General features: G+C 58.0%; 1 protein-coding gene across 1 annotated transcript; it reads left to right on the forward strand.

Annotated features, from left to right (window-relative positions):
* Positions 1–314: 314 nt before the first annotated feature.
* On the forward strand, positions 315–12,962 carry SPDEF (SAM pointed domain containing ETS transcription factor). The gene is made up of 6 exons (XM_061195137.1): positions 315–358; positions 6,194–6,664; positions 8,786–8,983; positions 10,378–10,425; positions 10,540–10,686; positions 12,601–12,962. The coding sequence occupies exons 1-6, from the start codon at positions 316–318 to the stop codon at positions 12,777–12,779; spliced, it is 1,086 nt and encodes a 361-aa protein (XP_061051120.1). The 5' UTR covers position 315; the 3' UTR covers positions 12,780–12,962.

Here is a 12,962-nt window from a genome sequence, read left to right on the forward strand (position 1 = left end):
TATGAATCCACATCTCCAGATGCTGAGGCCTCGAGTTCTTTCCAGACCACACACCCTTTGGAGCAAACTCAAATACAGGGGTGAGCTCGGGGCTGAGGTGGGTCCCTGTACCTCCAGGCTTCAGGCATCGGTGTCACCCAGACCTCCCCAGTGCGACCTTTGTGGGGCTGGGGTTTTCTAGGGCTGGGCCCGCAGGTAGCCTGAGCGAGGCGACAGGGGTGGTCAGCAGGGGTGATCCTAGAGGTCGGAAAATGCCAAGTCATCAGCACCATCTGGAAAGAGGGCGCCTTGAGTTCCAGTCCCTGCCTGGTCACCATGGACACGTGCCCTGAGGCAGCCACTGCCCCCTGCCTGTCAGGTGGGAATAATCCTGGCTGCGCCACTGCCCCAGAAGACAGTGGGAGAGCCCAAGCAGTTTATTTAGTTGGACTTCACCTTGTCCCTGGAAGAGTTGGAGGCGATGTCAGTGGCAGGGTTGGGGGGGGGGAATTGGGGGGGTTGGATGCCCATGGTACCCACACCACAGGAGCAAATGGGAGACAGTGCTGGTACAAACGTGCCTTCGGGCTCCTGGCTGCCCCTGGGAACTGTGGGCAAAGCAGACCTGACCATAATTCCTTGATGTTCCCCGACTCGTTTGTTTCCTGTCCCCCATCCTCCTGCTACCTGGCCCTGTTCCCTAAATCCCTACTCCCAAGTCTCCCTGGGCCCGTGGGCTGGCTCCCCAAGTTAAATCTTCCCAAGTTGAACCTTTGCTCCTGCTAATTGGATCCAGCTAGTTTCTTTTCTTCTTCTTTTTTTTTTGCCCACGCCACGCGGCATGTGCGATCTTAGTTCCCTGACCAGGGAACGAACCTGCGCCCTCAGCGATGAAAGCGCAGAGTCCTAACCACTGGACCGCCAGGGAATTCCCTGGATCCAGCTAGTTTGAAGAGCAGTTTCAAAGGACAAGGGAGGTGGGTTTTCATGGGAGGGCAGGAGCTGTCCAAGGAGCAGTGAGGGGGCTGGAGGGGGAGTAGCAGCGTGGGAAGGGAATGTCTAAGGGAGCAGGAAGGCTGAGGCCAGAGGCAGGGAGGGTTCAAGGAAGCTAGACAGGTGCCGGCAGGCCCAGGGCACTGGACTGGGCAGGCTCGGCTTCTCTCCAAGGTGCTGACCAGCTGACTGGGGGTTGGGGGGACAGGCCCATGTGGCCCCTGCCCACTCTGCATGGCTCCTGGCCAGGTCCTGATCGCACCCCCAAAGCCCCCTGATTCTGACCCATGAATGCAGGCCCAGAGGTTTGGAGGGAGGGAGGGAAGGGCTGACAGCAGTGGGGAAACTGGAGGAGGTCTGCCCCCAGTTGGTGGAGGAGGCGACTCTGGGCAGAGTGGCAGGCTCTGTCTCACCCTGGCCCCAGCCTCTCGCCCTCAGCACTCTTCTCACGGGGCCTGCAGCTGGGGTGCTGGGCTCTGGGCAGACTAAGGTTGTGTCTCAGGATTGAGGTGGGGGCTCAGGCATATTCACCCCACCCACCACCCCCTTGGGGGTAAGATCTGAGCCTGGATTGAGCAGGATGTGAGAGACAGGCTCCAACCCCATGACAGCCCAGGGCCTTAGTAAAGACTCTGGTAACTCCATTTCCCTGGGGCTGTGGTTTCAGGAGATATCTGAGCATCTTTTGCATGTCAGGATGGGAGTGAGAACGAGGAGGCCGGGGAGTTGCCTCCCAAGGGGCAGGAAACAGCTGCTGTAAGTCTCTAAATTTGGGTCCCTCTGCCTTCCTTCTCTCCTTGCTCTGCCTTCCTGGGAGAATGCGAGGTACTGAAAAGAAGTGGCCGAGGTGGCTAATCCCTCTCGCTGCTACCCTGCGAATCCGCCCCGTTTCTGGGCCTTGGCCTCCACCAGCTGTTACCAAATTTCTTTGTCTGGAGTCACAGCCAGTGCCTCTGAGGCAGGAGGGAGGCAGGACATGCTGAGCCTTAATCCAGACACGTGGCTTAACCCAGAAAAGATCAGCTCGAGGTTTGGGAGCTGGAGCCATCGCTCAGGAGACGGGCAGCCCCTCGGGGCCAGAGGCTGTCAGGAGGGACCTGGACCTGGCAAAGCCTGGGCTTGTCCCAGGACCCTAGGCCTACGGTGCAGTGGTCCTGGCTCTGCTGTGTGGCTGTGGACACATCCCTGCCACTCTCTGAGCCTTATTTTCCCAGGGCACATGTGTCCCCATGGGTAGACAATCACCCATGAATGTAATCATGGCTGAATTGCATGGCACAGATGGGGAGAGCTGGAAAGTCAGAGGAGAAAGCTGCTGGGGACGGCTCCCTGGGGGAGGAGGGCTTTGGGCTAAACTGTGATGAGAAGGAAGGGGCATCTTGGGCAGGGGAACGACAAAACAAGAGAAAATAGCCATGTCATGCCCACAGCACAGGGGCCAAGAGAGAAGCACCGTTCTCATCAGAGCCTGGATATGTGGTCACCATGTTGATCTCTGGTTCTGGTCCAGACCCTGCCCCTAACCACTGAATACATCTGTTTCCCGCTCTGGCCTTCATTGTTCCCATCTATAGGGATCACATAGTATACGGTCCCTTCCAGCTCTGATTATCTGGCTCAGAGGTAGGTGCCAGCCACTGGGATCAGGCAGGGCAGGCAGTGGGGAACCATGGGAGGTTCTAGAGCCCAGGGGTGCCTGATGAAAGGGTTTTGGAGGGAAATGGACTTGACAGTGCAGTGGAGTGAGCAGTTAGGAGGCGGGAATGAACTTTGGAGGATCAAGCTGCCTGATCAGGAGGTGGGCAGGACCCTGGGAAGATGGGACCGCCCGGAGCAGGAGCCTCAGAGGGAACGTGGTACAATGAGCAGAGCCCGCACATGGCCAGCTGGGGACCTCGGGCAAGCTGCACACCCTCTCTGAGCCTCACAGTCCACATCTATAAAACAGGGCTCTCGAGTCCCCTGTGGGTAGTAAAAGGGTAACATGTACCAACGCTCTGGGCCCAGGAGGTGCTCCCCGTGTGTCCTCTTCCCTCCCAATTCCAGTCCTAGAGCCTGGAGGAGGTGCCAGGGATGCAGGCTGGACACACCAGCCCCTGGCTCCCTGACCAGTAAACCCAGGTCCCCCACGCTGGGCTGCCGGGGTCCGAGCCTTCTGCACCACCTCCCCACCTGCGGACAATCGGCTCTTGCCTCCCGCCGCATGGTTAATCATTAACTTTTTTTTCACTAGGTAGGTGTTGGAGCTGGGACCAAGCCTTGGTTGAGAGCAGGTTCCTTGGCATTTAGGAGCAAGGTGACGGGGAGCTGGAATGTGGGGTGTGGAGGAGGAGGTGGGAGTTCTCTGCTGGTGAAGGAGCCCCGGGCCAGGAGCCGGAAGTCGTTTAGTTCTCCACACCATAACTTCCCCACCACAGCGTTGGAATGAGCCTAAGGCCCGAGCTGCCGCTCTCCCGGGAGGGAACGAAGGCGAGGGCTTCAAAGCTCACTTGACAAATGTGTCAGGGATGTGTCATCACATCCCCACCTGGCAAATGCTGCCACCTGCCCTTCCCATTCATCCTCACTGACCCCTCACACCACTGTGCCCCAAAACACAGCAGCTGCCTCCCATCCTACCTGTGGCCGAGGCCAAGCAAACAGGAGGGCCACGAGGGAAGCAAGTTCTCCTGCTTCTTGGGAAAGGTTCCGTCTCCCTGGCACCCGGCCCAAGGTGTTGGCAGGGACTGTCCTAACGTGGCAGGCCTGGGAGTTCTGGGGACGTGGATGGGGCGGGAAGCAGGAAGGGGGTTATGAGGGAAGGGTGGGGTTGAGAGGGGCTCTCCAGGGGTGGGGCCACCCAGGGGGTAGGGTGTGGGCACAGGCTGGGGCGGGGACCCAGGGATAGAGCGGGCTGTTGGCTCTGCCTGGGTAAATAATGTGGACCCACAGCACACACGTGTGTTTGTACAGAAGGACTTGAAATGATTCCAGGCCTGCCCTCTGTCCCCCGCAACCCCGGGTCCCCGATCCCTGCCCATCCCACCCCACCCTGACCTCTCCTTCCTTGTCACTTAAAGGAGCCCTTGAAAGGGAGATGCAAAATGAAAGCGAACAAACACTCTTCTCTCTTTCTGGCGTTCTCTCCGCCACAGAAAAGCAGGGCCGCCGTGTACAGTTGGGAAGGTTGGGCACTGCACAAGATGGGGGACAAGGGTGAGTTGAAGTTCCACTTGGGCTCCATTCACCAAGCCACGCCACCCAAAGAGAAAAGGGCATCATTTTCTGAGTTGTACGCAGTTGCACTAGCTGCAGCCCTAGAGAAGCCAGAGCCTTCCAAACAGGGTTCTCTCTCTGCCTCACCTGCACGTTGAGGCTGAGCAAGTCAGTCTCACGAGGTGACTGGAGAAGGGCCAGGGAGCCCCCGCCCCATGGTCCTGATGCAGCGCAGCAAATCCCACCGTTAGAGAGTCTACCAGTCCTTCCAGTAAAGCCTACCCCTCTTACTGGCCAGATGCCTTCAAAGCAGCAACTTGCAAACTTGAAAACTCATCAGAATCACCCAAAGGGCCTGTAGAAACGCATTGCTAGGAATTCCCTGGCGGTACAGTGGTTAGGACTCTGTGCTTCCATGGCAGGGGGCCCAGGTTCAATGATCAGGGAATGAAGTTCCCACAAGCAGTGCGGCACAGCCAAAAAAAAAAGAAAAAAAGAAAGAAATGCATTGCTGGGCCTCCCCCTGCCCCACTCTCCCCACACCCCGCCCCCCGAGCTTCTGATTCAGTAGCTCTGATGTGGGCCTGAGAATTCAAGTTCCTCAAAAGTTCCTAGGTGGTGCTGATGCGGCTGGTCCCGGCACCACATCTTGAGAACACTGTTTAAAATGTAAATACCCCCAAGAAAGGACACACATTAACTCGCCGTTAACAGGTTTATCTGCTCCTTTCCTCCTTTCGGAATGATCCCCTGTATTATGGGGAACATATGTTGTTGGTAATCTTCCACCTCTGTCCTGATTTATTCTTGGGTTTTGAGCCCACAAATCATGGAAATATCCCAGGGACCCCAGTTCTTTGGTGTATGTACATCTCACAAGTTCCCTGCCTCACCCAAACCACGGACTCCAATATGGGGCTCAGAGAAAAGGGTCCAGGGGAAGCAGAGCCTGGGGACCCACGGGGAGGGACACTGTAGTTCCTCGTGTTGAGGCCAAATGGTGCCCCTTGGGAGGCATTGGGGCGGCAGGTAGGAGTGGGGTCTGACTTGCTGAGGGCCTCATTTGTCCCCCAGGGCCTGGGCCTTCTGACCAGCCCCTGCAGCTGTGGGGAAAGTGGGCCTGTAGGTCTGCACCTGGCACCTCCCACCTTGGGAGCTGTGAGTTCTTCTGGGCGTGAGGTGAGAGAAGAGGGCCTGGGAGCTGGGAGGGGCTGGGGAAGCACCTTTCAGGAAAGGACAAGGAGGGTGGGTACCAGGAACCCAGCCCTGAGTAGGGGCGGGGCCAAGCACACCTGTACGTTGTTGTTCAGTGACCACCTCAGCAGCATTAGGCCGGGAATTTATTCGCAGCCCCCAAGTGACCCTGTGGGAGAGGAAGGGGGCCCGCCTCCCCAACCTGGGAGGGGATTCTACCCTGCCGCACCCCTCACTTGCTCCTTTCTTTCTTCACCTGGCTGGTGGAGATGATGGTGACCTTCTCCCTCCCCTACCCCCTCCAAGGGCAGAGTAAAAGAAAGCAAGCTTTGCCACAGCAGAAAAGATTAGGTTAGCTCTTAGAAGGAGCTTCCTCGACAGGACAGGGGACTGGGATCTGGGTGGGGGCCGGCCCCGGGACAGAGGGCTGGATATGAAAGACTTCTTGTCCAGGCCTCAGTTTGCTCATCTGCCAAATGGGACTAATCATACCTTCCATTGTGAGGACTGAAAGAGGTCAAGAACCTCAGAAGATTGTTTTAAACAGGCTACACGTGTAAAGATTTGCTGTTCGCAGCCAACCTGGCTTCCCTGGGGGGTAAGGGAGCTGTCTGTTTACAGTCCTGCCCCCACTCCCACCCCACTGGCTTTCCAGCCACAAGACCTGTCTGCCCAGCCCTGTCCTAGCTGCCCAGTGACCCGGAAGCCCCAACTCTCTCCCAGGCCCAGCCACTGCCCGCTGGGCTCCTCATCTCTGTAACCAGCTTAGCAGCCCCCATGGGGATGGGGAAGCAGCCAGGACCTGACTCTCCTTCCTTTTTTATTTCTGTAGACGCAGCCGCCAGCCCAAGCAGCAGCGGCATGGGCAGCGCCAGCCCGGGCCTGAGTGGTGTCCCCCCCAGCCGCCTCCTGCTGCCCCCCGACACTGTGCTACGGACTGGCCTGGAGAAGGTGGCAGTGGGGGCAGGGGCAATGGGGCCCGAGAGACGGGACTGGAGCCCCAGCCCACCTGCCACACCTGAGCAGGGCCTGTCCACCTTCTACCTCTCCTACTTCGACATGCTGTACTCCGAGGACAGCAGCTGGGTGGCCAAGGGCCCCGGGGCCAGCACTCGGGAGGAGCCTCCCGACGAGCCCGAGCAGTGCCCCGTCATCGACAGCCAAGCCCCGGGGGGCAGCCTGGACCTGGCGCCGGGCGAGCTGACCCTGGAGGAGCATTCACTGGAGCAGGTGCAGACCATGGTGGTGGGCGAGGTGCTCAAGGACATCGAGACGGCCTGCAAACTGCTCAACATCACGGCAGGTGAGCCCCTCCTCACGCCCCCCTCCGCCAGGGGGGCACAGGCCAGCGGAGGTCACAGGGAGGTGTGGGGGCACCGCCTGGTGCACTGTGGTCACCCCCAGAGATGCTGGTGCTTCCACACGTACAGTCAGCCCCTAACACAGAGCAACTGCGAGCCTGGGATCCAAGGTTCCCACTCTCTCTGTGCCCCAACTGCACCAGCCCAGTGTCCCCACTTGGTAGGTGCCGGGTGAAGCAAATACGAGCTCTACACCATCTGGCCCACCTCCTCCTCTCACACTTAAATCCACTCTCCCCTTATTCACTCTGCTCCAGCCACTCCTGCCTCTTTGCTGTTACCGCAACACACACACCTCAGGACCTTTGCACTTGCTGGTCCCTCAACCCAGAGCACTCTTCCCCCACATACCTACCTGGCTCACCCCTCACCTCCTTCAGGTCTTGATTCAAATGGCACCATCTCGATGAGGCCTTTCCTGACCCCTCTATTGAAATTGCTGCCCATACCCCCACGTCTTATTCCTCCAACCTGCTTTATTTCTCTCACGTTTCCTACTGTCTGATATGCTGCATATTTATCTTGTTTATTGACTGTCTCCCCCACTGGAATGTACATGCCCCAAGGGCAGGGATTTTCATTTGTTTTGTTCACTGCTACATCCCCAGTTCCTAGGATGTTACCTTGTACATAATAGATGCTCAATAAACAATAACAATATACCAGGCCCTGTTCTAGCACTGGGGAATTCAGCGTGAACATAGCACAAAGGCACCTTCATTCACGAAGCTAATGTTACAGTGACGAAACAGATCATAAATAAATAAGATAATGTATCACTGGTCCAGTGGGGATGAGGGCTCTGATGAGGGGGGCACATCAGGAGGCCAGGCACGTGTCTGCGAGGGCCTGGAAGGTGTGGTTACGGAGCTTATGCTACTGGTTGAGGGGCTGCTGGGTCTCCAGTCCCCTGTTCCTCCATCATCTCTCCAGCTTTGGGCAAGCCTGACCCATCTCCTTGGCCTTTGGGCCCTGGCATCTGAGGCTCCCACACAGGAAGGGTCTTCAGGCATCCCTCAGGCCTGGCTCCTCCTCCTCAGAGTCATCCGGGCCCAGCCCCTGCCCCCCAGTAGTCCCAGCTGGGGTCCCCCCTTGAGGCAGCTCCTGCCCAGGCCCCGTCCTCCAGTGGCCCAATGCCAGCCCCCACCCCGGGAGCTTTTCCCACGGTGCCTCCGCTTCCACACCGAGTTGGGGAGGGCCCTGCCCTCTAAACAATAGGGACAGAAACAAATTGCTTTGACCCTGAGGAAGAAAATGGGTTTATTAAGTGGGGGCAGGCCAGTCTGCAGGTCACCCAGCTTAGACCACAGCGTTCACTTGGAGGCCCCATTGTGTCTGTGCCCGCAGCTTGGCCACCACCCACGTGCCCTGCTGGGCTTACCCCAGGGCGGCTCCCCAGGGAGACTTATAGGACCAAGCCAGCCACTCACCTCCGGGCCTTGGTCCCATGGCCACCCTGTACCCTGCCACCGTTCCCCCACATTTGGTGTACGTGCACTGAGCAGCTCCCCAGCACCCAGCCCTTTGTTAGGTGTTGGACGAGGGAATGGAACTCTCTCTGTGCCTCAGTTTCCTCATCTGTAAAATACAGTGGGGGTGGAGAGTGGGGTTTGTAGAGCTAATTCTTGGTTGGGTTTTTCTCTGGTTCTTTGAAGGGTTTGGGGAAGGCAAGAGGCATCTGGGAAAGAAAGAAGCTTGGGTGTTTCTGGTTTAATGTCACTGTCCCCTCCAGGGCTGCAGCTCCCCAAAAGGCCCTTTGGAGGGGCTGGAGGGGTCTGGGAGGACCTGAGGTCCAGGTGAGATGGGGGTGCAGAGGCCCCAGGCTGCCCTGCCCTGAGCCATGTTTGCTTCAAGGGCCCTGGCTCCTTCTTCTCACCGCCCCCTTCTTCGGTACCCCCTCCACGGAGCCCCTCAAGGCCCCATGTGGCCTGGCCTGGCGCCATCCCAGGAGTGCATGGTCCCAGGCCACTTGTTCCCACGGGGGCTCCATCCGAGCAGAGGGGCCACCTTGGGGGTGGTGCCCTCAAGCAGCCTCCAGGGCTGAAGGAGTGTCTCTTGCCCAGACCCCGTGGACTGGAGCCCTGGCAACGTGCAGAAGTGGCTCCTGTGGACGGAGCACCAGTACCGGCTGCCCTCCGTGGGCAAGGCCTTCCAGGAGCTGGGGGGTAAGGAGCTGTGTGCCATGTCGGAGGAGCAGTTCCGCCAGCGCTCGCCCCTGGGCGGGGACGTGCTGCACGCCCACCTGGACATCTGGAAATCAGGTGGGACAGGCGCGGGTAGAACGCCCCACCCCCCGCCCCCCACTGCGGGCTCCAAGCCAGGGACACCAAGGGGAACAGCTAGGTCAGGATGCCTGTCCGGAGGCTACGCTCCACTGGGTAGGCAGCCCCTTGGCCCAATGTGGGTTCTGTTCTGAATCCCAACCCCAATGACAGCTGCCTCCCTGGATCCTGGGTGAACTCTCCAGCCCCGACCCACTGCCTACCCTGGTCAAGGCCACAGAACTTAGGACAGAGCACATGGGAAGTTAAAAATAGAAGTTAGACTGTGAGGACACAGGACATCAGATACTCTAAGTCCTTCTTCTTTGTCCTTTTTAAAATTTTGTGTTTGTTTTGTGTTGTTTTCATTAAAGAAGAAATGAGGTAATAAATGTGCAGGATTTTTAAAAAGACCATCGTGAACAACAGTATACCATGAAGAATAGTCTTCCCTCCCACCTACCCCGGCCCTCCAATCCCCCTCCCTAGAGGCAACCACTGTTGCCAGTTTCATGAGTACCTTGCCAAGGAAAGTCTATGCATATACAAGCAAGAGTAAGTGTGACTTCTACCCCTTTCTAACATGAATAGTACGAGTATCACGCTGTTCTGTACTGAACAGCGTATCTTGGATCTTGTTTCCCATCACTGTCTATACAGCTGCCCCATTTTTGATGGCTGCATGCCAACCCCTTAATGTTTACTTGGTCTCAATCTCATCGGGCGCCCAGTGTGCCCTGCACAGAGCCGTGCACTTCGGAGGGGTCAGTCCTCGCTCCACGAGTCAAGGCCCCTGCCCCTCAGGGCCCAGGGTGAATAAGAGGACAGGTCCCACTCTCATGGCCCAGAAACCAGTGTCCTGCCCCAGCCCAGGCCCCTTGCCGGGGTCTGGCAAGAGCAGTGGACAGTGCCAGGCTATGAGCCGGGTGGTGGTGTGGGCAGAAGCTGGTGGCCTCCGCCTCCCACTGCTTGTCTGGGGAGGGGGCCAGGTGGAGAGCAGGAGGGGATGGTGGTGCTCGGGGAGCTTGGCAGCTGGAGGGCAGGGAGTGTTTTTATCATGCACCATGCAGGCTTCACCACCCTGCATCCTTGCGAGACCTGTGAGGGGGGTGTCCCAGCCCTATTTCACAGGTGACAGAAGGGAGGCAAAGCAAGGCTTGACTTCCACTCCTCTCTGAACAAGGAGCTGCCTGCAGGGCCTCTAAGGCCCCTCCCAGCTCCGAAATCCTACATTTTCTTCCAGGAAGAGGATCTGTAAACAGCTGGTCTTCACAGGCTGGCAGGAGGGAGGGAGCCACGGGGGGGCTGCTCTGGCCCCACAGTTCCACCCAAATGCCCTCCTCCTCCCTTGGGGGGGTCCCTCTGGTCCCCAACTTCCTCTCCTTGTCCCGCAGCGGCCTGGATGAAAGAGAGGACGTCCCTGGGGGCGATTCACTACTGTGGTGAGTCGGGCAGGGCAGGGAGGCGGCCGGGGCTCTGGGGTCTGGGGGGTGGGGCTGGGGCAGCCATTGAAGAAGGGGGCTCCCCACTCACCGCCACCCTCCCTGGCTGCCCAGCGTCGACCAGCGAAGAGAGCTGGACGGACAGCGAGGTGGACTCGTCCTGCTCCGGGCAGCCCATCCACCTGTGGCAGTTTCTCAAGGAACTGCTGCTGAAGCCACACAGCTATGGCCGCTTCATCCGGTGGCTCAACAAGGAGAAGGGTGAGCAGTGCCAGGGGCAGGAGGGGAGGGGGCTGCTGGGGGCCTGCGGTCCTGCCAGGCGCTGGGCAGGGAGGGTTGGGGGCGGGGCAGAGGGCTGGAGCTGCCCCCACCTTTGCCCTGAATGCCACACACGCACTCTCACTGGACCGGCCCAGGGTCTGTGTGCCATCTGTGTGCACGCGTGTTCCCCGGCTGGGCTCTGCCTGTTGAGGGTCCCCAGTGACACACAGTGCCTGGGACATAGCAGGGCCTTAAAACTCTGCTGAGAACCGGACACGGTCTTTACCCTCAAAACATCAGAGCTTGACGGAGGAGACTGATGGTGTCCAATGAAATATACAGTGTGGGCAACAGAGGTAATATTAGATTTTCAAGTAGCCACAATTAAAAATTTTTTAAAACAGGTGAATTTAATTTTAATAATACATCTATTTAATCCAATACTATAAATTCGTATAATTTCAACATATAATCGATATAAAAATTATTAATGAGATATTTCCTAAGTCTTTGAAATCTGGTATACATTTTATGCTTACAGCACATCTCACTTCAGACCAGCCACATTTCAAGGGCTAAGAGCCACATGTGGCTAGTGGCGACCACATTGGACAGCAACAGGGCTGGATGGTGTGCGGGTGTGTGTTTTGGAAAAGGCTCAGAGCCAAGAAGTCTGGGTTCTAGGCCCCATCCTGCCATTAGTAGCTGTGGGCGCCTGGACCCCAGTCTTCATGTTTGTGAAAAGGACTAGATTCATTCATCCAGCAAACCTTCCTTGAGCACCTCCTCTGGTTCCACACTTGCTCAGCCGACATTTATGGAGGGTTACAGTGTCCTGAGGGTGTGGGGAGAATTCAGCGGTACCCCATCCTCCAGGGACCTGCAGTCTTGTAGGCGAACCAGCAGTGAAATGAGCTGGTGTGCAGAATGTGCTGGGCTGTGATGGGGTCAGCTGTGCCTGGGTCCAGGAGGGCTTCACAGAGGAGTGACTCTGGGGATGAGTGTGGAGCACGGGAAGGGGTTAGGAGGGGTGGAAAAGTTCCTGCACAAGGTGTGGTGATCCCGTGTGTATATCTGAGACTGAGAGTGAGCCGGTACTCCAGGGAGACTGTCCCATGAGGGCAGGGAGATCAGGGAGGGCGGGGTGGTCTGGGAAGCCTGCCTGGAGAGGGTGTGCTGACCTGGGCTTTGCCAGGTGGTTTAGAATGAGAACTGGGGGTGTTAATGAGTAATAGTTCATCCTAAGGGGTACTTCCTTCGGGCTCTGCTCTAAGTGCTTTCTGTACCCACTCAACAACATGGTGATCACTACAACCCCCTCTTACTGACAGGAAAACGGGGTCTCAGACAACTTCTAAAGGTAGAAAATGGCAGAGCCAGGATTCCAACCCAGGTCAGCCTGGCTCCAAATCCACTCTTTCCACCATCTCCTACCAATTAATCCTGCCAGAAAGGGCTGTGTGGGCTGAAGCGTCTGAGAATCGCAAAGAGGTCTTTCAGGCTCGGGAACTGCACGGGTGACCTTGCCAAACGAGCCGTGTCTGCAGCCCGGAGCCCCACAGGGCTTCTGCGTAGGGTGTGCACACCCCACGCTTAGGAGCAGAGGCTGGCAAGGATCAGGCCCTCAGGGCCCCAAGTCACCAACCAACGTACGCAGGTTCACCCTGCACCAGGAGGTCTGTGAGTCCGTGGTAGGATTTACCACTTCCTGGGCCCTGTGGAACACCCTTCCCACATGTTCCTTTAACCCTTACCACAACCATGGGAGAAGGTATCGTGGCCCACCGCCTGGCCCTACCCCGGGCGACTCTAGCTCCCCTGGCTCCGAGAGACTGACCTGCTGGTCTTGGTCTTTCTCCTTCCTGCCGCCCCGCCTGCACTGTTGGCTCTCTCTGGGCCCTCCTGCTGCCCCAGGCATCTTCAAAATCGAGGACTCCGCGCAGGTGGCCCGGCTGTGGGGCATCCGCAAGAACCGCCCCGCCATGAACTACGACAAGCTGAGCCGCTCCATCCGCCAGTATTACAAGAAGGGCATCATCCGCAAGCCGGACATCTCCCAGCGCCTGGTCTACCAGTTCGTGCACCCCATCTGAGTGCTGCGGCCAGGCCCCGGGCCCGAACCTTGCCCTCGCCAGACCTCCCTCCTGCCTGCCCTGCCTCAGCCAGACCCTGAGCTGGGGGACAGGGCAGTCTGCTGGCATCCGGAGTTCAAGGTCAGGGAGGGGATGGCCCCTCGCTCCAGGGGTGTCAGTGAGCTCTCTGGGGCCCGAGGGACC

Source organism: Eubalaena glacialis, chromosome 7 (genome assembly GCF_028564815.1).
Source record: "Eubalaena glacialis isolate mEubGla1 chromosome 7, mEubGla1.1.hap2.+ XY, whole genome shotgun sequence".
NCBI classification, from domain to species: domain Eukaryota; kingdom Metazoa; phylum Chordata; class Mammalia; order Artiodactyla; family Balaenidae; genus Eubalaena; species Eubalaena glacialis.

Coding starts and splice junctions, on each gene's coding strand:
- SPDEF (XM_061195137.1), top strand. CDS start 316: ATGGACACGTGCCCTGAGGCAGCCACTGCCCCCTGCCTGTCAG. Junction 359..6,193: donor CACTGCCCCCTGCCTGTCAG/GTGGGAATAATC, acceptor TTATTTCTGTAG/ACGCAGCCGCCAGCCCAAGC. Junction 10,687..12,600: donor GTGGCTCAACAAGGAGAAGG/GTGAGCAGTGCC, acceptor CTGCTGCCCCAG/GCATCTTCAAAATCGAGGAC.